General features: G+C 40.1%; 2 protein-coding genes across 2 annotated transcripts; both read right to left on the bottom strand.

The window, feature by feature from the left end:
* Window positions 1-5,447: 5,447 nt before the first annotated feature.
* Window positions 5,448-21,035, bottom strand: Np (Notopleural). Its single transcript, XM_011298838.1, has 15 exons — window positions 20,958-21,035; window positions 19,902-20,873; window positions 18,401-18,854; window positions 17,872-17,939; window positions 16,593-17,753; window positions 13,649-13,656; window positions 12,625-12,727; window positions 9,501-11,042; window positions 8,589-8,729; window positions 8,362-8,505; window positions 8,017-8,093; window positions 7,499-7,599; window positions 7,051-7,322; window positions 6,730-6,884; window positions 5,448-6,585 (listed from the first exon to the last, which is right to left on the bottom strand). Exons 1-15 carry the CDS (start codon window positions 20,971-20,973, stop codon window positions 6,421-6,423), a joined length of 5,379 nt encoding a protein of 1,792 aa, XP_011297140.1. The 5' UTR covers window positions 20,974-21,035; the 3' UTR covers window positions 5,448-6,420.
* On the bottom strand, window positions 18,219-18,988 carry LOC105262759 (peritrophin-1). Its single transcript, XM_011298522.1, has 2 exons — window positions 18,932-18,988; window positions 18,219-18,854 (listed from the first exon to the last, which is right to left on the bottom strand). Exons 1-2 carry the CDS (start codon window positions 18,945-18,947, stop codon window positions 18,364-18,366), a joined length of 507 nt encoding a protein of 168 aa, XP_011296824.1. The 5' UTR covers window positions 18,948-18,988; the 3' UTR covers window positions 18,219-18,363.
* Window positions 21,036-22,532: the final 1,497 nt, after the last annotated feature.

Here is a 22,532-nt window from a genome sequence, read left to right as displayed (position 1 = left end):
ATGGCTAGCAGCCGGGATGTGCATCGTAATGTCATGGGGAAGGCTATCAGGAGTTTTGCCATGGGGCAACATCGGAGAAATATCCACCACTCATTTACCCATTTTACCTCTACATTAGCATCCCCCCCTTTCCCTCCCCCACCCACCACCCTGTCATCATCCACTTCCACGTGCTTTAATCACTGACTCTGGGATAATGATTCCATGGTGATGATGGTGGTGGTGGACAGTACCCGGAAGAGATTCACGGTAACAGGGGATAAACGAGTTGGTGATTCCTCTGGTGCTTGGAGGTGGGGAACTTGAGGAGTTGTCTGATTGGAGGTGGGGGCACAGTGGGAGAATTTGTTATGTTTAAAAAAATGGGAAAAGAGGGGGAGTAAATGGAGAAACTAAAGTGGGCCAGTGGCCAGGTCATGCCCATCGAAGAAGGGGAGCAAACGCGCACGACAGCGACACACTGTCCTACTCATGACCGCCTCGTCGCACACTTCAATCGTTATGGCCATTCAGGAAAACCGTTTCCGATATCACAGCAGTCGGTAATGCACTTGGTTAATGCATATGCATTCCAATGGTCGGGGTTGGAGATTATAGGAGTGGGCCGGGTTTTTTCCGGGCTAAAAATTCACAAATTTTCGGGCATTTGTCACGATTTCTCAGGAATTCGCTCTGGACACTGGATTGCATTGCACTGCATTGCCATAATAATTATGGATTCTCGGCATTGGGGATTGATGCAGTTTCAATTTATTTAGTTTATAGAATTATTTGAAGTTGAGGGAAAATTTCGAGAATTCGAAGATAATTCACCGCAACTCCCAGCACATTAAACCTAAAAGTGAAGTTGAAAATTAATTGTCGAAAAAGAAAAGAATTGGTGAAGTACCCTGTTGCTTTCATTTTCGCACATTTTTTTCTCACTCTTTCCTAACGGCGTCTAATTGACAATTGGATGAAAAATCTGAGAATGCACTGGTGGAAAAATTCCTGGATATCCTCAAACGGCTGCAAAAATAGCAGAATAATTATCTCTGAGAATTTTGCAGTTAACTGTTTAGTTAATACCGACCGTAATGGCAATTAGAACTCGTAGCGTTAAATATACCGGTGTTTATTCACCTCTGGGGTTCAATTAAAAAGGGATACAAGGCTCTCGAGCACTTATCGCGGCATTAAATTACAGGTGATTATGGGAGACGAGGGTGGGGCTGAGTAAATACGTTTGAATTGATTCTTCTGGAGTCGGTGTAGAATTCCTGGTGAGATTTCACTCGATTTGCGAGTCAATGGGTGAACGATTTTTTGGGTGATGGACGTGACTCGGTTGTTGATTGAGTTCTAGTTACAATCGGTACTGATATCCCATTTATTCGAACCATTCTTTTGCCCGATTGTGGTTCTGCTTTATGGGGATGAGCTTCGTAAATGAGATCTATAAATTGGACTGACTGTGGAGATGGTGTGCGTGAAAAATTACTTCAGCAAGTACAGGTGGTCAGGAATGCGTAATCGATAACGGTCTCTCTACGTCTCAAGGCGTGTGGGCAGTAGCTACAGTACTCCAGTTGTACAGATATTCCAAGTCCAAAATATCCTAATACTCGGAAAAATTTTCCGACCGTAATTTCGAGAAAAATCGCGAATTAGTATCAACTTCACGTCAATTACTCCGCGAAAATTAATGTATCATTATGGAAATTAGATTTCTCTCGATTTCTGGAAAATTCTGTGGAGATCCTTAGAATTCAGTAGTACTTACTTATTTTCATCTGAAAATTCGTATTGGTTCTGGAATTTCAGTTTAAAAACGCAGAGTTTCGTTATAAAAAATTCGATGAATGGTTTTGTAAATATTTCAGTCTGCGATGTCAAAAACTTTCCACTTGATTTCTCAATGATTTTTTGCACTGAAAAAATGAAAATTGAAAAACTTTGAAAGTTAATGGAAAATTAATAAAAATCTATCATTGAATTAATCTCAGCGCTGGACATCGAGTTCCTGGAAACTTTCCATGAAATAAAATGTGAGAGCATCTTTATTATCGATCTTTGACTTTCAAAAGAATAACAATCGGCGGGATTGTTCGAGAGAGTCAAAGGTCTCGGTATTTAGTATCGACCGAATTTACCGTAAGAAAAAAATGGAATTCCTGTCCCCGCGATGAGTACCACGCATTGGGTCTCTACGGTAAATTTTTTCGGCTTCAGCTCCGCAACTATTTTTTTTTATCGGCCAACCACAAGGCCAAGAGAATTTCATTCTTAGCCGCTGGCTTCCTCACAAATTACCGAGGAATGCGCAGTGCTGGAGTTTTCATCCAGGGGAAGTTGGTAATTCTCGCAAATAATAGAGTATTTTCCCTTGGGTAATGACGAAACTTGCTCCCTTAGAGTTTCGGCATTAAAATCCAATGAGGAGTGCAAGTTACTATACCGTGTTAAAAAATGTTAGCTGAACTTTCCGAAAAAGACCTTCAATTCATTTCAGTAATCGAATTTTACATCTTTTTCATCGCTCTATCTCGAAAACTATTGATTTAATCCAACGCTAGATAACTTTCCAAAAGCTAATGAAATTCCCAAGCAAAAATGTCCTTTAATGTTTTCTCCTAAGATCCGTATTCACTAAAATTCAATGAAGAAATATCAAATTGCAGAGAAAATTCGAGGGAATCCTGAATTTTTTCATGAAAATCGCATATTAATTCTGACAAATTTACAGTTAATCATGAAATATTGATATTCAATATTTATACTCCGCTTTTTCTGTCTTCATTTTATAAAAATTTGGGATGAAAAAGTGTGTCATTAAAATAGAAATATTTCTTAATTTTACATTTTGATGCGTCACGATGACGGGTACACAGAGCCCCACCGGTGTTGAGATAAATCATGATCGAAAAAAAAGGTCGAACCGGCATTTTCATTGAAACGCTCATCACTGGCGTCTGTGGATACCGGTTTACCAATTTCAATGGTATTTGAGGCATTCAGTTAGGTGTCGAGGGAGTACAATAAAACAGAGTATGTCCCTGATGCATGGGACGACCCTGGCCCGGCGTTCAGCCTGGGTTAGCTCTATCGAACCAACAGCCCCGGCTTTTCCCTTGCATTGCACGAACGCCCCCGCAAATTTTCCCATGCACCTTCGTTCATTCCGAGACGTGATTTTCATCCACCATCACCACCACCTGGTGACCCTTCCCTTGTTCTCCCCTGCATTCCCCTATCTTCTCCATCACAGGTCAACCCCGTTGACCCATGAATTACGTCCACAGACTCCATCCACCTAGAGATAAGGCTTTTGACAATCAAAATTTACTTCCTCCAACAGAATATTCTCTCTTTGCTTTTTTCATTATTAAATCTCTTGATATTAAAAATTTCGGTTTCGCTTGGAGGGAAAAAGCCAACACGAGACTCCCTTGGGAGAATTTTTAGTGTGCTCGCCAGACTAGGAATAATGTCCTCATAAATTCATGTGGTTTACGCGATATTTACGCCGTGAAAAACTTATAATATAATTTTGCACCGCATTTTTTTCTGGTATTAAATAATGCGACAAGTTTAGTGAAAATTATGTTATCCCACGATGAAATTCCAGGGAAAATTACTCATCATATTATTATGATGAAATATTGAATACATCTTTGGAAAACCCATAATTACATTAATTATTATTATTTTATTTTTTAATTCTCTGTCAGAGTGATTTTTTCAAAAAATTTTCATTTTATCAAAAGAACATTTTTTTTTTCAACACTTATCATATCCCGGAAATATGAATTATTCAGTCAATTCGATTCTATGTAGAGCAATGGATTACCTGAATTTATTGGGAGGCTTATGTTAATACTTAATCATTCTCTTGGGACAAGCCAATCTCTTCCTGCCGAAAGGCCTTTATCTCTCAGTATGAGACCAAAAATTATTCATCATGAGATTTCACAGTTAAAAAACTGATAAGAAAATGTTGTTTGGTATCAAATTCTTTAGTCAAACATATATTTTTTTTCGAGCGAGAGATTTCTACAGTGTCGTTTTTTTAGCGAACGTGAGGATGACGTAAAGTGGAACGATGAATGATTATGTGCTACTTTAGCACACGACGAGGTACATTGAATGGGCCCCTCGACAATTCCCACGATGAGAAATATTTCACATTATGCTCATGAGAAACAACAAGGGACGGGTTCCACCAATCCTCGTAATTGATTGGCTCTTCCTTTTAGCTAGATTATTTTTCGAATTCTTTTACGATGAATTTGCGTAATTGGATCCACCGGGAGCGATGATTAATGATGATTAAGTGTTAAAATGGGACGATGAGGTTCTATCGTGCCCCTATGATTTTTATCAATCACTATTTGACTGATCATATCTCTGAGAATTATTGTTATTCGGGTAATCGCGTATTTATTCCTGTCTTCAGTCGTCCCACGAATCGAGATCCCGATTTCAGATAACGCGTGTTTTTTTTCACCTTTCTGCTCCCCCACCTGCAAGTGCACGATGTAGTCATTGATTTTTCGACAAGACAAAGGGTACGAGGGGACAGCAAAAGTCGGTTGACTTTCACAAAAGCCACTTAACCCGGTCCAGTAACATCCATTGGTACCTCACACCCGTGACAAATTTTTTTTTCCCAACCGCAAATACCCATTTAATTACCGTTTTAGAGATATTCCTTGGAATTTCTTTCCGAATTCGCATTCTCCTGAAAAAAAGGAGAACGCTCCATTCCAGATGAATTATTCAATAAAAAACAGGGAAATATCACTGAATTTATTTCGAAGTAATTGGAAAAATTACATAATTTTCATAATTTGGATAAAATAATGAAATTCATTTAATTTGCTCTTCATGTTTCATGTATTTCAGTTTTCCATTAGAAATAGAAAAGTTGTATGAAATAGTAAATTATATTCCGTGTATATCCCCGATATATGGAGATATATTGTTCCATGGGATAATGTTCAGGTTGAATTGAAAATTGAAAGAAATTCCAGGGACATGTGCAGTTTTTTTTACGTTTCTGTTGCTTCTAAATGAGAAATTCCGCTGGAATCTCCTGGAGGTTTTGAGAGTTTTGCTTTATTCTCTGGGGTATTGAAACCCTCGGGATTTTGCCGGATGTCAAATGGATTGGAAAAGTAACAGGTAAATAAGAGAGGGGGCGGAGAATTAACCAGGTCGTCTCCGTCTTCTAGTAGTATCTAGGTTACAACAATTATTTTTTGCAGAATACTTTCGACTTCGTTCTCCTTAAGCTCCGAATACTTGGACTTGGCTGAATTATTTGTCCACACTCGGCTCGATTGCTGAGAGGCGCCGACAATTTCAATCAATAGAAACTTTCCCATTGTGAAAGTTTTTCTATTATTCACTCGAGGAAAATTGACAGGGTGGAGAACAATGGACATACCAGGTTCTACATTCGTTGTTCATTTATTATATTTTACACACTAGACTGTAAAATTCTACGTACAAATTCAGGATATTTACAGATAGAGGCTCTCCAGAGAGAAATATTTCTCTTTTGGTTATCAACAAGAGTTGATAATGATCTATAAGTCTATTGTCCTAGAGTATTTCGTAATAAATTAAGTATCTTGGGCAGTATTCGTTGTTCGCCCTAAACATAATACATATACATGACCACACAGAAAGTACATGAAAAATATATAATATGGGCCAACTTTCTCCATTTTTAAGTGACACAAGTCGAATTTTCGAGGAATGTCTCGTTATTTAACAGTGATAGCTGAATTTTTAACAAGACCTACTTTGTGGAGTGGATGGAAAGCTACGAAAATGGTTTTTACAAAAATTTCGCTCTCTTCGATCCGGAGATATCGACTCGAGCTGTTATCTTTTCCCCTTCGCTGGTCATTTCGACTTCTTCCACTTCACCACTTCACCGATATCTTTTTATGTGTAAAAGATATATTTCAGTGATATCACGTCACAATTAAAAAACTCGAGATAGATTGCTTCAATGATTTTTTTCCGTGTGAGTTGAGGAGTTTTTCAGGCGGTACTCTGCAAGTGGTAGGAGTTTGACCCATCAAAATGTGCCATTAGAATCTGATTTTCAATCCTCTCAGTGAGATCGATTAACCGCTGTTGAATTGCTAGCAAATAGCACAATTAATTAACTATTTCCTCTCCCTAAACCACTTGCGCTCGTTCCCCATCTGAGCATTTCAATGCGATAATTGGAAACTTGATGTAATACTAAATTGTTCGATAAAAAATAACGAGTCACTATCACCAGTAATTGTTTATCCACATGTGGATAATCTCCCAATCCGCAGTAATCTCAGGTGATTAACTGGGATGGGGTGAGATTCGGGAATCATCCATCAGTCGTTGGATTTTTATTTCGTTGTTTATTATGATAATTCCGATATCACTTCAGAACTGCAGGATTTGATTAATCCACTCTCGAAATTCGGAGATTCTTGTGTAAACTCCCGGTTGATTGGGCTCGGCGCAACCTATTCCCCAGCTTATTACACCAGCGAGAATCCATCGCTTGTCCCGTGGCCTCTGTATCACCAGGGGACCACCACTGTCGCCCTGAAATTAATCAATTGTTTATTGTAGAACTCTCATTAATCAAAATTTGGTACTTCATTCTTTAACTTCATTCTTTCTTTGTAAAATTCATTCACGAATTTTCACTTTGATTCTCTATTTTATCATTTTCATCCATTCATTTACCTCACAAGAATCGAATCCTCCTTTTCTCCATCCGGCGCAGATAAATATGTGCGGAATGTGCTCTATGAATCCAGCCTGTTTGTACATCGACTCGCAAACAGTATTATTGATAACAGGTACAGAAACTTCTTGTAGAACCGACGGTAGTGGTCCGTCTGAAATGCAAAATGCAAAATTGAGAAATTAGGAACGTTAAAATGTCTTCGATTTCCATTGAAATACTTTCTCGACTTCATTATCAAACAGGTGAAGTAAAATTTATTGCCTCAATGAAATGAATTAGGACTGCCATAAAATCGATGAAATTTTGGCTTTGATTACCTTCGTAGAGTCGTCCCCAACCGGTGACGTACGCCGTGTGCCCCACGTACCCCTCATCATCGTCGGGGAGACAAATTGGTAAAAGATTCGGTTGAAACGGCAAAAGGGGCTCGTAAAATCTCAGCAGAGCTAGATCATACTCGAAGGTCCTTGGATCGAAGTTCGGATGACTGGCAACAATTTGCACCCGTCTCTCTTGGAAACCATAGGGCTCGTCCTCGTTTGCCAAGTCATGCTCACCAATTCGGAGTAAAAGGTCACTCGGTGGTACACTGGAGGGGAAATATGACGGTTAGATCCTTATGTGATCGATTTGTCGTGCAAGGGATATATTTGGATATTTTTTCCGAGGCATGACAATCCCGAATGAAACAAACTTTTTTCTCATATGATTTGCAAATGTCGTGTGATCTTCGAGGTGAATAAGATTTTATCCAATTGAACGTACTTTTCGACGCAATGAGCTGCAGTTATCGCCCAATTCTCGTTCAATAATGCAGCACCGCATTTGTGCAGGTATGCGGAGGTTCTCCACTGTCTCAATGATATCTGAAAAAAAATTTATTTAATCCCCAATTCGTTAAGCTATTCTATCGTATTTTCACTCCATCTCTTATTAGTTTTTGATAAATCCTATTGAATTGCTTAATTCGAAATCTAGTAGAGAAAGCATCATTAGAATTTGATTTTTTCATTCCATGCGAGGGAATCTTATGCAAATCGTCGCGAAATGAGAAAAAATGAAGAGTGAATTTGGTAATGGGATTAGTAATTTTAATTTCGTTGGAAAACTTGAAAAGAACGGATATTGAAGAAAATGACATATCATTTATAAAAAACTTGTCGTGAAAATTTGAAGTAATTTAAAAATAATTTGGGGTGCGGTAAAATGGAAATTGTTCTGATTAAAATCTGAATAATCTGATGAACTAGATAAGATGAGTTCCTCGTGACTTGTTTATTTACCTGCCAAGGCCACTTGCCAAACAAACTACGTTCTCCACCCACTATTCTCGATTCAGGGAACAATCTTCTCCCGCACACTGCAAGAATAAACATTGTTCTGTTAATTGCTTTAATAACATTTCTGCCAGCCAGTGCCTCAGCCATATTGTTGAGTACTGATCTCTCATTCGATCGACCGGATCAACCGGTACCCCGGTACCGGTATCTTGGTGATTTTTTTTCCCTCAGAGACTGGCCCAGAACTTTTCTTCAGTGTCCTTAAACTTAACCAATTCCCCCATTGTCCTCGGGACGCCTTCACTCGCGCGATAATTCCTCAAAGTATTTGCTAATTGAAATACCCACCTTGCTTATAGTCGGACATATTGAAACTGTCCGGTGTTTCAGGGGTTCCAGTGGTAACTTCCGAGGCTGGTGAAGGTGTTCCAGTCGGTACTGTCGGCTTTGATGTTGTGGCCTCTGTACTTGCCTCTTGAGTTGTAATTACCACTGGGGAAATAAGTACAGATTATCTCTTCGATCCTTCAGGATAGATATTTACCGGGAAATAATTTCTGAGGAGTTTGTCTCACCTGGAGTTGTGGGAGATGATGTTGATGTGATTTTTGTACTTTCAGTGGTGTTATCAGCTTCGGGTGTCTTTGTACTCGGTGATTGAATTATTATCCAGCCATCAGGAGTCGTTATCGGGGACCATTGAGTCTGGGTGACTTCTGCGAATCATAGGGATCAATGGTTTTAATATATTCAATTACTTTGTCAGGACTGAAGATAGGTTCTAGTTTTCTCATTTTTTAATTACCATTATCGTACTGAATACTATTCAAATTAATGAAATAAATTGAAACATCATTGCATAATATTGTTATGGCATTACAATAATTATTTATTCTTCAAATCCATTTGTTATTCACGGATGGAATGAAGAAAATATGAGTACTCTCTATGACTATAGTGAAGTTGTCATGAGTGAAGATCTATTCATTCTATATTTTGTAGATTTATCGAGAAGGTCTTCTGTACAAACTATTCCGTCCTCTGTAAATACTGCGAGCGAATTCCATTCTTTCTGGTAATATAAATAGCGAAGCGATACGCGTCGAAAGAATAATCTTTGTTTTAGTTTTCGTTAGGAGTTCAATATTTTCGTATTCCAACCGCCGCAAGATTCTACAGTTAGTGCAAAAAAAAATCGAAGAAGTGTTCGTACCCCTATCCCATTTCGAAAACATTTATCAACACCTCAAATTGCTGTCATGGCATCTCGTACCGTTCACATTACTACCAATTAAAGATCACAATATCTAGTCGTTTTACCACTCTAACAGGATTGAACGGTCTTTTAAAACTCCATTCAACCGACAGGTAAGCCCAGAAAATGAATTACATTGAACCTGAGAAGAACCCGTTACTCCGGAAATTTGTTAACACATCACTTTAAACTCGACGGAAAATCCCTTTAGTGACCCAAATAGAAGGCATACCTGGTACCGGTGCTGAGGTGGTTGACGTGGTGGTGGGTGTGACGTAGCTATCGGAATTGGAGCTCCAAGTGACGAAACCCTCGGTGGTAATGGGTGGTGAGCTGGTCGTGGCAAATTTTGGTGGAAGGATCTCGTTGGTCAGGGTGACAGGTTCCTCTGTTGTGGTTGTGGTTGTCGTGGTTGTCGTCGTGGTTGTCGTTGAGCTTGTCGTGCTCGAGAGTTGTTGTCGTGTTGTTGTTGATGTGGCCGGAGTTGTTGCCGCCGTCAACGATGACGAGACAGTCGTCAGAGGTACAGTAATACCAGCAGTGCTTCCTGCTGGTCTGCTGGGTTTGGTTGGTTTACTTGGTTTGGAGGACGGTCTAGGCTTCGTCGAGGGCTTGATCGTCGTCGACGATGGTCTGGGCCTCGTTTTATCCCCTGTCGTCGGTCTCACCGGTCTTGTTGGTTTGACAGAGGTCACCGTCGTCTTCGTTGGCTTTGTAGTTGTCCTCGGTCTGACTGTCGTCGAAGCTGTCCCGCGAGGGGGTCCAGTTGTTGGTCTCGTCTTCTCTGTCGTCTCAATACTCGGTCTTCTCGTCGAGGTTGGAATACTCGTTGTCGCATTGGGCTTTGATTTTGTTCCCGACACACTTGACGAAGAAGCAGTTGTGGTCTCCGCGAGAACAAGAGGTTTCAACGTCGTAGAGATCGTTGAGGGAGTCGTAATCGCCGGTCTCGGCGCTTGAGATGGCTTCGATGAACTCGTTGAAGGCTTTGATGAGTTGTTCGAGGGTCTGTAGGAGCTCGCAGTGGGCCTGCTAGGTCTCTTGGTGATGACCGTAGGTTTCTTCGTGCTTACAGACGTCGAGGGTCTCCTCGTCGTCGCCGTTGTGGGCCTTCTGCTGGTAAAGGCTTGAGTAGTTGCATTTCTCGGTGGAAATCTAGTCGCAGGTGCCCTCTCCGTTGTCGTTGTGCTCAGCGTTGTTGATACCGACGAAGATGTTGAGAAAGCTACTGACGATGGAATCAACGAAGAAACTGACGTTCTCCTCACCAAGGCCTCAGTTGTCGACATTTCCTGTGTCGTTGTCCTCTCAGTGGTGTACCTCGAGAAATGCAAAGTCGTCGGTTTCGTCACTGTCGGCGTCCTGTTATCTTGAATCGTCTGGAATGTCGATAGAGCTATCGATGGTGAAATATTCATTGTTGACGTTCTCGTCACTGTTGTTGGCGTTGTGTAAGTATTTTTTATTGGTTTTCCGGTGGTGACAATAGCCGGCACCTTTTCAGGTTTGGGTTTAGCCTGATAATCCGGAATGTCATTAGTCTCGATCGGTGCACCAGTGGATCCCAGGCCATTCAGCTCGTCTATTGAGTTATCTTGGGGGAATATCTCCGGCTCATCATTGATCTTACAACAGCTACCGAAGTAGAATCTGTCGAGACAGGTGCCCAGGTGGGTACCATTGGCTTTAACACAGTTGAAAGCAAACATACAGACACCTGTCTCCCCAGTCTTCAGGGATACGCATGGCAAGTGACGGATGTTTCTACCTATCCCTAGAATGATTGATGATTGTCATTAAATAGTTGATACATTATCATCAAATGAATAGAATTGAGAAATCGGGTGGTACAAGGTCGTGATGGCAATCCTAACTGTGAATTTTATGTGCCTTAAATATACCGGTATCTGCATTCCTTACGTTCCAGATTCTGCAATAATTCCACCTCGTTTATAATCATCAGAATTAATTTTCCCTCGAGTTCCTCGCCCTACCCATGGCTCTCTATAATCTTTTCCTCTGGTTGAGGCTGAATAACTAGTTTTATCAGGGGGGTAATGAGACGTTTTAACATTGAGATAAGAGCCGTTTTGGAGGTGAGGGTGATCCTTGGGGGAGTTTGGAATACCTGTTTTCAGCTCAGGTAGGCTAGACTAATGGAATGCGTAGGGCTTTTTTGATGGAAAAAAACTTAGGGAAGTGAAAAAAAAGGAGAGAGGTGCATCGCTGTAAATTATTGGAGGGGAAAGGGAGACTGACCGGAGCAAACCGAGATTACGAAGGAGTCGAACCGGGAAACGAGCTGTTACATTGGGCTATGACTGTGACCCACATCGTTCCCTGACTAGCGTTTCATACATTGAAACTTAACGGTATATCCCCGGCGTCTTTGGGCTCCTCGTATTCTCGCATTTGCCCGGGTCTTTTATCCATTCCGAATTCAATCGATCTTCGGGTGCCAACGAATTCATCCGCTTATTAGCATTCTTCTTTTTATCACCAATTTATTCTAATCGAGGGATTCGCACGTGAGTGAGAGAACAGCCGTACCACTTTTTGTTATTTATTTCACGATGAGTCATTCGAGGATTTCGTGACACTGTGACCTGGATTCACTCGGAATTGAATAGAATTCCTTTTGTTTTTGTCGTTGACAGTTATGAGGTGGTGGAAGGTTGACCGTTAATCCTGGGGTGTTTGCCGAATTTTTTTAGGTAACCAGGTTCGCCCACGGGTTGGAGTTTAATGAGCAGTAGTTGATGAGATTTTATGGAGAGTTCTGGGGAACGGCTTCATGGGCGGTTTGAGATTCTTTCCGGAGAGGATTTTTTAAGTTTTGCACAAGCAAGATAAGCGTTGAATTTTTGGGGATTTTTTGTTGCAAATCAATAATATCAGTGGAAAATCTAGAATTCTTAATTTTTTTTCAGTACTGCAAAATGAGGAAAATCCAGGAAAATCATTGTTTTTTTTGCCTTTTGAAAATAATTTCATTGACGTCTTAAATTTCTCTCATAATGAATTAGATTTAGAATCAAGAACTTAAAATATCGGAGCCGCGTTCAATAAATGATAATAATAATATAAAGAAAACACATGTTTTACACAAGAAAAATGAGGAAATTGGATGAATCATAATGGTAATGGAAACAAGTTTTGAATAAATAAGTTGCCTGGATTTCCATCAAGCAGATAGCATATCAAGTGGTAAAAGTTCGCTGAGTGGTCATACCGCCCTGATTTCCGCCTCAACTTTTCTCCCTCGCTTTCACGCTCCGACGAGTGTGAGATATCTCTCTCGTAAACGCAATTCGAGGCTTTTGGGTGGTTAAAAGCCGTGTAAAAAGTTTACTCACCTGCACCGAAGAATGGCGATGCGTAAAGAGGAGTAGCTGCAGTGCTCTTGAAAACACCAACAAGAAGCAACAGTGGCCAAACGTGTGCCTTGAGAATTGCCATCTGGAATGTCATGAAAATTGAGAGTTGATGAGAAGGATGTCTCGGGAATTATTACAATTGTTCACTTCTTCCCCAATTATTGTCCAGAGAATCGAAAAATTAGGTAATTAATGTCGTCTTTGGTGCAATGTCAAGTCATTGTCCGCAGGTCTGTTACTTTTTTTCGCATTATGGCAATGGGAATATTCCCACCGCGTTCCCACCAAGTTAAACCGCGACTTCTTCATGCGTTCCGCAGATAGACAAGACTCATCATGTTTGTTGGCTTGTCGGATGAAGCTTTTTTTTATTCGAGTGATTTTTTTGTAAAAAAAAATTGTAAAATTCTCGTCTTCCGCCTGGGACCTGTTCTGCAATCACGCGATCTCCTGCATTTTTATCGAGTTTCGTTTTTTTCCTTTATATCTCGTGTTTATGGATTTGTTGATAGTGCCGGGCCCACGTTGAACTGTCAGTGGCGGATTTCGGGTTTTGGTAACGGTATTGGGACACTTTCGTTGGGCACCGGGACCGTTTGATTATGACAGTGGACACCCGGAGTGACGAAATCCACTGGATTTTATCGGGAATAAAGTATCTCCTCCTGGTAATCATTAGAATCAATACGAGGAGCTCCACAGGTGGCGTCAGACAGTGAGATAGGGGCATTTTTACCGTAATGTGTCGTGCATTCCTAATTGATGCCGATAGGAAGAATAAAACGTCATCGACCCGGCGGATTTGTGAAAGTTGAGAGGTAACACCCGGGCAACAACTGAAGGTACCGCTATTCGTGAACGACATACCGTGAGACACGGTGGTAAGTTTGCTGATGTACTTGATATACCTGACTAGCAATAGTACTTGGGGGACAATGCGACGAGTCCACGTGACAGCTCAACAACGGGATTAACTACTAGGGATTGTGTGAGAACGTCTTACCTCAATTGCTACCGAATCCAAGTAGCTAGTAGGTTTATTTATAATTTTTTCATCAACTTAGACACTGTTCATCTTACTGATCCTCTTGTTACCACACGAAAACTAATTGTACGAATTGCCGATTTAAGTTGATATATCTTTGGCAACTGCTTTCTTATCTATTCTTTGTTTATGTTTTTTTTATTACTGTTTTCTCCTCGTTCGAATGCCACAGTCCTTCTCGGTGGAGTGAATTCTAGCCCTCTGGCATTGGCAGAACACACAACCCCCACAAATCAAATAATCAAACGCACTTGAATTATTTATTTATTTTTAAGTTTATCCGTAATTTGTGACCGACCTGCCAGGATGGGGAGTATTTATTTCAATTCCACTTGGTTTGTCGACAATCTCAACACGAGTGAATGGCAAGTATACGCAACAGCTACTGACGTTGTGGCCCCCATGGATGGGACCCAAGAGGTGGTGGCAATGACCGTTCTCTGTCTTCCTCGGGACTCCAAGCTTGAACCCCCCCACCCTGGCCACCTCATTTTCTTCCTCCTTGGTACGACCTCAAGTGGGGCCCTCCAGAGCTCCCCCCCTAAAAGTACCACAACCACCGGGGATACCACTATACTCTTGTTTCAATTTTTCTCCTTTTCCTTTTTTTCTTGGTTTTTTTTTTCCATCATTCGATCTCATTCTTGCTACGGATGAGGCCTCCTTCTTCTCCTCTCAGTTTCCTAACTTCCCTTTCTTTCTAGCAACCTTGTCCGCCCTTTTTCTACTCCATTCCAAGGGGATCCATTGTATTTTATCAAGGCTCTCTGGAGATATCGGTGTGACAATTTCATCATTTAACCCGAACAATTCATTTCAATTCTCATTTTTTTTAATTCGTTACAAATTATTTGACCTTCTGGTGCAGATTAGGTTGCGATGAAAATTGACATTAATTCGGGATGAATCGACATCGTCCAAAAATTTCTTTGATATTTCTTTCTAAAGATCGTAATCTTGAACATGAATTATTAATTGAGGAAAATCTTGAATTCCCGTTGATAGTTGATTATTTATCTGTCGATCGATAAGTGAATCGATGATCATTGCAAATTTGGGACGATTGACGTCGGCCCCGGGTGAAACTATCGGGGATTCCAACGGCTTTCTAATTCTGATGAATATGAGATAAGTAATCGATTATTTATTTATAGTTTTTCGTCATCTGTCCAATAGCTGGACACTGTGGGCGATCGTGGGCATCTCAACTCCTTGCTCTACATATTCTCATCGAATTCTTTTTATTTCGGTTAGGTCAGCACAGCTGGCTCTCATATGGAACGAAAAACATTCATTGGACTATTGAAATACTATCGAAGCAATCATTTGAGATGAATTGAGGGCTGGAAGTTCCTCCAGGCCCATGAGCTGCGTTGAGATGACACTGATTTTATAATAACTCCTTTCCTCGTTGCAATTGAAAATTCATAGGGCTTACGTCGGTTTCTTATTTATTTAAAGTATCAATATATTTTTTCTAAGGACATTGGCAAGAATTTATCGAATTTTGGTCTATAAAATTTTAAATTCATATACGATGGCTACACCGTAAAGTGAATGCGACTTGATCATAAAAGTAGACTAAACCCATAAGTTTCTGAATAGTTGAATACACCTGCGATGTGGCTTTCAGGACAGAATAAATATCCATTACGTATCTTTCCCATTCATCAAATTCCGATATGCGGCATCAACAGTCAAATTTCCTGGAAAACGCCTACACATGTCGATACGAAACCATCGAATGCACAATCAGAACATCTCGAAACATTTAATTGGGAACAACTATTTCGTAGACGGTAATTGATGGACTGAATGAGTAATTTAATTATGAAAATTAAAAAATTTAGATGAGTTATCCATTTGTAATCCGTTTATTAATTTTCATCTGCTCATTAGTCCTCATATAGAAATAATGAATTCTTGCTTCATTCCTTTGGAGAAAGAAGAGGAAAAATTTGGGACAAAAATTAAAATGGATTATTTCCCTTGTCATTTCAGATGAGTCCGTGTCATCGTAGGGATCATCTGTCAACAGCAAATACGCACTTAGTAGGAATGTGTCACCTCATTTAATTCTTTTGATATTTCGGAGTTCAATCGTTTGAGTCATCAACATGAGTACTTCGATCAGAGTCCACAGCGAGTTGTGGGATTTGAAATCTTCGAACTTCTCTGAGTGAGTACAATTGATATAGTAGTTATTATCTCTATTACTCGGATTAAAAGCTAAAAAATAGCCCGATAATGATCACGTACTCAATTCTCTTGAGTTGACGACAAATTAAATTAATTGAATTTCAAAATTCGAGTACAGCTTTTGTCGTGGAAATGAAACCACTTTGTTTCAACTGAATTTCAAGACAGAATCAATTTTATAATCGTTTTCTTGCCAACGAGCAGCAAAACGAATGAAATCAACTTTCATTAGGAAACAAAATGCAATAAATCGTCATGGAAGTGAGCGTCCGCGAAATTCTGAAAGCGTGAGTATCAGGCAGACAAAAACACCAATTATCTAGTACGAGTAATTAGCGGATATTTTTTACTCTCTATACCGCACAATAATTAAAATTCAGAAATGATTTCCGCCAGATTCTTTACTCCGACAGAATTGTTCTCACCACAACGTACCGAATATTCTCATGATATAGGTTATCGAAAAGAAAATTCTCAATTCCGTTATAATGCACTTATATTTTATAGTCAATCGACGCATACGCGTCGTCTTAAACAAATATTAACAGTACAATGCGTCAATTTATGAAAAAAGTAATTGTAAAAGTTGGAAACATTATCGGGGTATGTGAGGTCCGTAAGGTATTGGGAAAATCGGAAAAATGAATAGATATCTCTAGAGATATCACCTACTTCCTAAGCTTTTACATATTACTTCATGGACGATTCCATTGATCGTGTATACCTTTGCAACCAGCATTCTGAGGGTAATCGCAGACGCGAAGTTCGGGATTGTAGTATTGACCGTACGGACAGTTAAATGACACTGGTACGCCGAAGTTACACTTGCAGAATTTGCTACAGAGCTCATGGGGTAACTGCTCCACATCTACAGGATCTATGTGCTGACAATGACCTTTGCATCTTCCGTCTCCCTCTATAGGCGGGTAGTTGCTAGTTGGTGTTACGGTGTTGATTGTACTCGTACTTGTTGGTGTTACGGTGTTAATTGTAATCGTACTTGTTGGTGTTATTGTAGTAGTAGTTGTTGTTGGTGTTATTGTAGTAGTAGTTGTTGTTGTTGTTGTTGTTGTTGTTAGTGTTGGTATAGGTGTTGTTGATGATATAGGTACAGAAACGGTTACAGTTTCGGTAACAGTAACATCCGGTCTTACGTTACTGTGTATTTCGGTGACAGTGACAGTTTGAGTCGGTGCCCAGTTAGTTACAGTACGTGTAGAGGTGATAGTTCTCTCTGATGTCCTCGTTAGAGTTGATGTGACAGTATATGTTGCAGTAGGCATCACTGACACTGTTGTAGTATCCGTAACAGTTTGAGTTAAAATACTGTCGCAAGGACACCAGCCTGCAGGTGGTTTTGGCCACCTCGGGCACTGGACTAATTCCGGCAATGTGCATATCCCCAAAGGCTTGCTGAAGTGGAAGTCCTTTGGACACTTGAACACCGTCGCCACGCCTTTCTGACACTTACAGTATTTATCGCAGTCATCGTGCTCCAGAGTCACTACCAGATGAGGTGGATCTGTAGGAGGGCAGTTTCCAATGCACTGCTGGCTCGATTCAACATAAAAATCTGTGGAAGCTTGCAGAAATGCAACGGGTTCATCACTCAGTTCATGGTTTGAGCAGTTGGCTTCATATGGGTAGGTGCAGGTACGAGTCTTGGGTGAATAATGTAGCCCTGGTGGACAAGCCAGGACAAAGGCGATTCCACCGTTGCAGGAACAGAATTCAGAACAATTGCGATGAGGCACTAGGTAAACATCGTCATTGGGGTTGAACGTTGGACACTTTTTCTGGCAACCGGAGGGGTCTAGTGGCTTTGCTGACACTGCACACAGCAGTGCGATCACTCCCGCCAATCCTAGAATTATAGGAAAAAACAATTACTAGAATATTTATAATCTAGAAAACGGAAGTGTATCGGAAATTGATCGCAAATATAATTGATCATAGTAATCACTTGAGCAGAATCAACATACCTATTGAAGATCTCATAGTGCCTGGCTCAGAATCGCAAATGTGATTGCTGTCCTCAGGAAGAGTCGTACTTTTATACAAATCATTTATCATTTTATTCCATCAATATTATCTACTAATTCAGAAATATGTCGCACTCTTCGAATATTCCGGGGGTCTATCGTTGAATAATCGCATCGTATCAGCGATCAGGATCACGATAAAACTTGTCGCGAGAAATATATTTAAACACAATTCTTTCAATTCATTGCGGTCGGCGTTTTTTCTTAAGCTACTCAATAGACTTTAGATTTTCTCGGAACCGATGGCCATCCATATTGATTAAAACACATTTACAGTAGTCAATTGCTAAGGTTCTTCTAATCTCTTTATTCGGTATTCATGATACGAATAATTTACAAATATATCTGCATTTAAATACATCGATTTTCACAGTATCAATATGTCGGATAAGAAAAGTGAAAAATTTTTGACGATATTCGGAAAAGATGATATTAGTCTTGGATACCTTGACAATTGGCGTGCCAATACCGGTCACAGACTTCCTCTTTGGGATTGAAGTGGTGACCTGGAGGACATGGCAGCACATGCGGAACACCGTGATTACATTTGCAGAATTTACTGCAGTATTGGTGGGGTAGATGCACGGCGTAAATTGGATCTCCCTCGGGACATCTACCAACGCATCCTCTTTCATCATGATCACGTCTCCATCTGGGGCATTTAGCGTCTTCTGGCCATGTGCACGTTCCATACATTCTGTTGAAGTGGAAGTCCTCCGGACACCAATATACGTACGGTATTCCCTCATTACATTTGCAGTATTTACCACACTCCTGGTGCTCCAGAGTCAATATGAGGTGAGGTGGATACTTCTTAGGACAGATTCCTATGCACTTGCTCACATCATCTGGCAGTTGATTACTCCGGAATGGAATAGAATCTGCTGATACTGCAGTCATCAGTACAATTATTGCCATCCATCCTGTAGTCAAATTTGAGAGCATTAATGTATCAATTAACAGCGCATTTTTAATTGATTGACAAGTCAATTCTACTGACGTATCAGGATTCTCATAGCGTCGTTGCTGGAATCACAATACTACCTGCATTCTTAACAATATGCGGTGCATTTATACGAAATTATTATCACTTTATCTCATCACCAGAGTCTTCACTGAATTATTATTACGAAATTATCAGCAGAGAATTCTGCTGATCATGATGCAGATTTACTGACTTCATGTCAATTGTAGAAGTTTTTTCGCTGTATTTTTCTTTTTCATTCATCATTTTGGAAGGAAAGCATTCGATTTCATGTCCTATTTGTCTCTGATTTTGTACAATTTTCCAGATTTTCTTTTCTACTCTGATCCTCTCCATGACAATAAAGCCGGTCATTTTACGGATAAGTTATCAAAAATTTGTCCGAATGAGTCATCTGCACAGATGATATCGAATCATTTCATGTGAATCAAAACTGATTAGATTAAAAAGTAGAAATCAAGCGTACGAATTAATCCGGGGCAGATTAAAAATCGAGCATTTCTCCTTGAAATTACTCGCATACAAAAATCGTAAACTGATCCGAAAAAGAAAATCTCCATTTCTTTGGATTAATTTTCTTTCTCAATTTGTAAAAAAATCATTTGAATATCTACCTCGTTTATGTCGATTTTCATAATTATTATTTAATGAAATTATATGAAAAAAAATCGACAGTTCTCCCAGGGGGAAGGGATTGGGTGTGGGACGGGTTTGAAAATGAAGTCCTTGAAGACACCCATGCAGTAAACATCAATTTTATTATTATCTGAATTTTTTATAACTCATTGGAATACAAAAATAATTAATTATCGAATAGCGAATATCTATTTTTCCAAGGAATCCTTCAGTTATTAATTTTTTCTCCTTTTCATTTATCGTGAATTTTTTTTTTCTTGTCACTTTTGTTCAATGCAACAAGTGGACGTTCAGTATCTCTCACATACACTTCAGTATTCATATCCTCGGAAAAGTAATTATTCTTTAATTCCTTCGCACTTGGCGTTCTGGGGGCTGTCGCAGACCTGGAGTTTGGCATTGAAATGAAGACCTGGGTCGCAGGTGAAAAGATGAGCTCTGCCATAGCTGCACTTGCAGAATTTTTCACAGTGCTCGTGTGGTAGATGGACCACATCAGTTGGATCCTCTGCAGGACAGAGTCCAATGCATCCTGTCACGTCAGAGATCGATTCAGGGATCGGTTGAAGGAAAACTGGTGTTGCAATTAATGTTGGAATGACTCTTGCGGGTGGAGTGGCTGTTACAGTCTCTGTGCAAGTTGCAGTTACAGTTGGAATTACGGTGACAGTAGAAGTTGGGGTGATCGTTACTGTTGGAGTAGGTATTGCAGTTGTAGTTACGATTGAAGTTGATGTTGCGGTTGCAGTCGATGTTACAGTGGACGTTGAAGTGACGGTTGACGTCAACGTTGCGGTCGAAGTCAAAGATACAGTGGAAGTTACGGTCGAAGTCGATGTTGCTGTTATTGTTGTAGGTAGACAGGTTGTTGTTGTTGGGGTTTTTGTTATAGTTACACCTACGCAAGTAGTAGTTGTGGTTGGGGTTACTGTGATAGTGGTAGGTGAGCCTGTGACAGTTACAGTTGGAGCAGCCGTTACTATCGAAATCGGTGAACGAGCTACTCTAGATGAAGGGTTTCCATTGACTAATTCACTTAAATCCTCTAAAAATTCATTACTCCCTCCGGCAAGCGTTAAATCTTTACACTGTGCTGGAATTTGGGAGGTGCACTGCTGGTCTGCCTTTGAGTAATGCAAGCCCTGCGGACAATTGATTACATGGAGTAATCCATCGATGCAGGAACAGAACTGAGAACAGTTCTGATGGGGCAAAAGATCAATCTGATTATCAAAGTCCCTCGATGAGCACTCTCCAAGGCAGCCCGTGGTATCTTGCTTGTTTGGCAAAGCACAGGACAGCGCGATTAATGTCATCAACCCTGAATTTGGAATGAAAACGATTATAAGGATTAAACGAAATCGGATAGTGCACTGATTGGTTTAATTTACATGATTCAGCTTACATTTGAGAGATTCCATAGTTTTTACTTCGTTTCTTGTCGAAATCACAAATGTAACTGCAGTTTGTCAATTGGGATTGCATTTATAGAGAGTATCTGCCCTCGGATCATTTGTAGATTCACCAGGGCAGTGCTCTGATCAAATATTTTTATCATCGTGCAATTATTAAATGTGGATATCATATCGAATTCACAGAAACTGAGAACTGTGGCCATCACCCTGATGATTCCAAGAAACAGGTGACCGACATTATTAAAAAGCGAAGTAAATGCTTGCGAGATGAAATTAAATCTTTTCCTAAATCGATTTATTCATCAATCAATACAAATATATGTTTATACTCGGTGAAGGCTAAATGATATTAATAATGGATGGGTTATTTTCATTATGATGAAATGTGATACTATGTCAAATATCTTTACTGAACAATATATTTTGCACAAGGATTCATCTTACAGTACTTATTTTCAGAGACAATTACATAGTTTTTTTAATCTGCCTGATCGAGACAAACATTTCGAAATATATATCTCAACGTCTTGAAATCTTATCGAACAGTTACTTATTGCCTCAAGTATTTTTATCTTGTTGTATGGGGCAGATATCTATATCTATAGTACTATCGCTGATAACTTGCGCGAATAAAATAGTTATGGTTTAATTATAATTGATCATAATTGATATCGTCTGGCTCCGGCGGAGGTCTAGCCAATAATCCTCATAAATTAGAGACAGATTGGAACTCATGCCCGCATGTTTCTCCATTGACGCTTGCAGCCTGCTTGAGAAGGGTAATCGCAGATTAGTTTCTCGGGATTGTAGTGTCGATGATGCAAGCATTTGAAGACCATTGGTTTTCCGAATCTGCATTTGCAGAATTTCGTGCATTCCTTGTGGGAGAGTTGGAAGGCATCATCTGAATCTATTTCTGGGCACTTGCCGAGGCATCCAAGAGTGTCATCATCTGATTTTTCACGCTGGTAATAATAGGCTTCAAAGTTATCTGATTCCGGTAAACCATCGAAATCCTCATGACTCTCTAGAAATTCAGATCTCAACGTCCTTGCAAACATGTTGCAATCTAGCTCCTCCGACCAAACACAGATATGAAAAATTGGATCGAAAGCGAGTCCTGGTTGACACTCCTTTAATGATTCCGTCCCATTGTTGCATAGGTAGTATAGAGCGCAGTTCGTTTCATGGGGAAATTGCTTCACGCCTGTCGCAGGACATCTAAGTTTTGAAACGCACTTCTTTTCATCGGGCCAGTCACACTGCAACAAGTCTGGATTGAATTCCAATCCAATCTCGCAGGATTTCAAGATTTTTTCTCCATCGAGACACTCGTAATATAATGAGCAGTTTCTTGGGTGTGGAAATCGAATAGGTTCATTACCGTTTTGTGCGGGACATTCGTAGGAATTGGTTTGTGTCGAGATAGGAATCTCAGTAGATGTTGATGATTCAGTAGGTGTAGTTATTGGCAATGAAGAAGGTTCAGTCGGTATTGTTGATTCAGTAGGTGCTGTAGTTGGGAGGGATGAAGAAGGTTCAGTCGGTGTTGATGATTCAGGAGG

The sequence above is a fragment of the Fopius arisanus genome, unplaced genomic scaffold (assembly GCF_000806365.1).
Source record: "Fopius arisanus strain USDA-PBARC FA_bdor unplaced genomic scaffold, ASM80636v1 scaffold00011, whole genome shotgun sequence".
In the NCBI taxonomy this organism is placed as follows: Eukaryota; Metazoa; Arthropoda; class Insecta; order Hymenoptera; family Braconidae; genus Fopius; species Fopius arisanus.
This window is presented reverse-complemented; position numbering and strand designations above follow the sequence as displayed.

What these genes read in the sequence shown, in the direction of transcription:
- Np (XM_011298838.1), bottom strand. An exon ending in GAACGCCAAGTGCGAAGGAA is followed by an intron (nt 18,855 to 19,901) that starts TTAAAGAATAAT and finishes ATTTGACTACAG; the next exon opens with GATGGATGGCAATAATTGTA. An exon ending in ATCGCCATTCTTCGGTGCAG is followed by an intron (nt 11,043 to 12,624) that starts GTGAGTAAACTT and finishes CAATCATTCTAG; the next exon opens with GGATAGGTAGAAACATCCGT.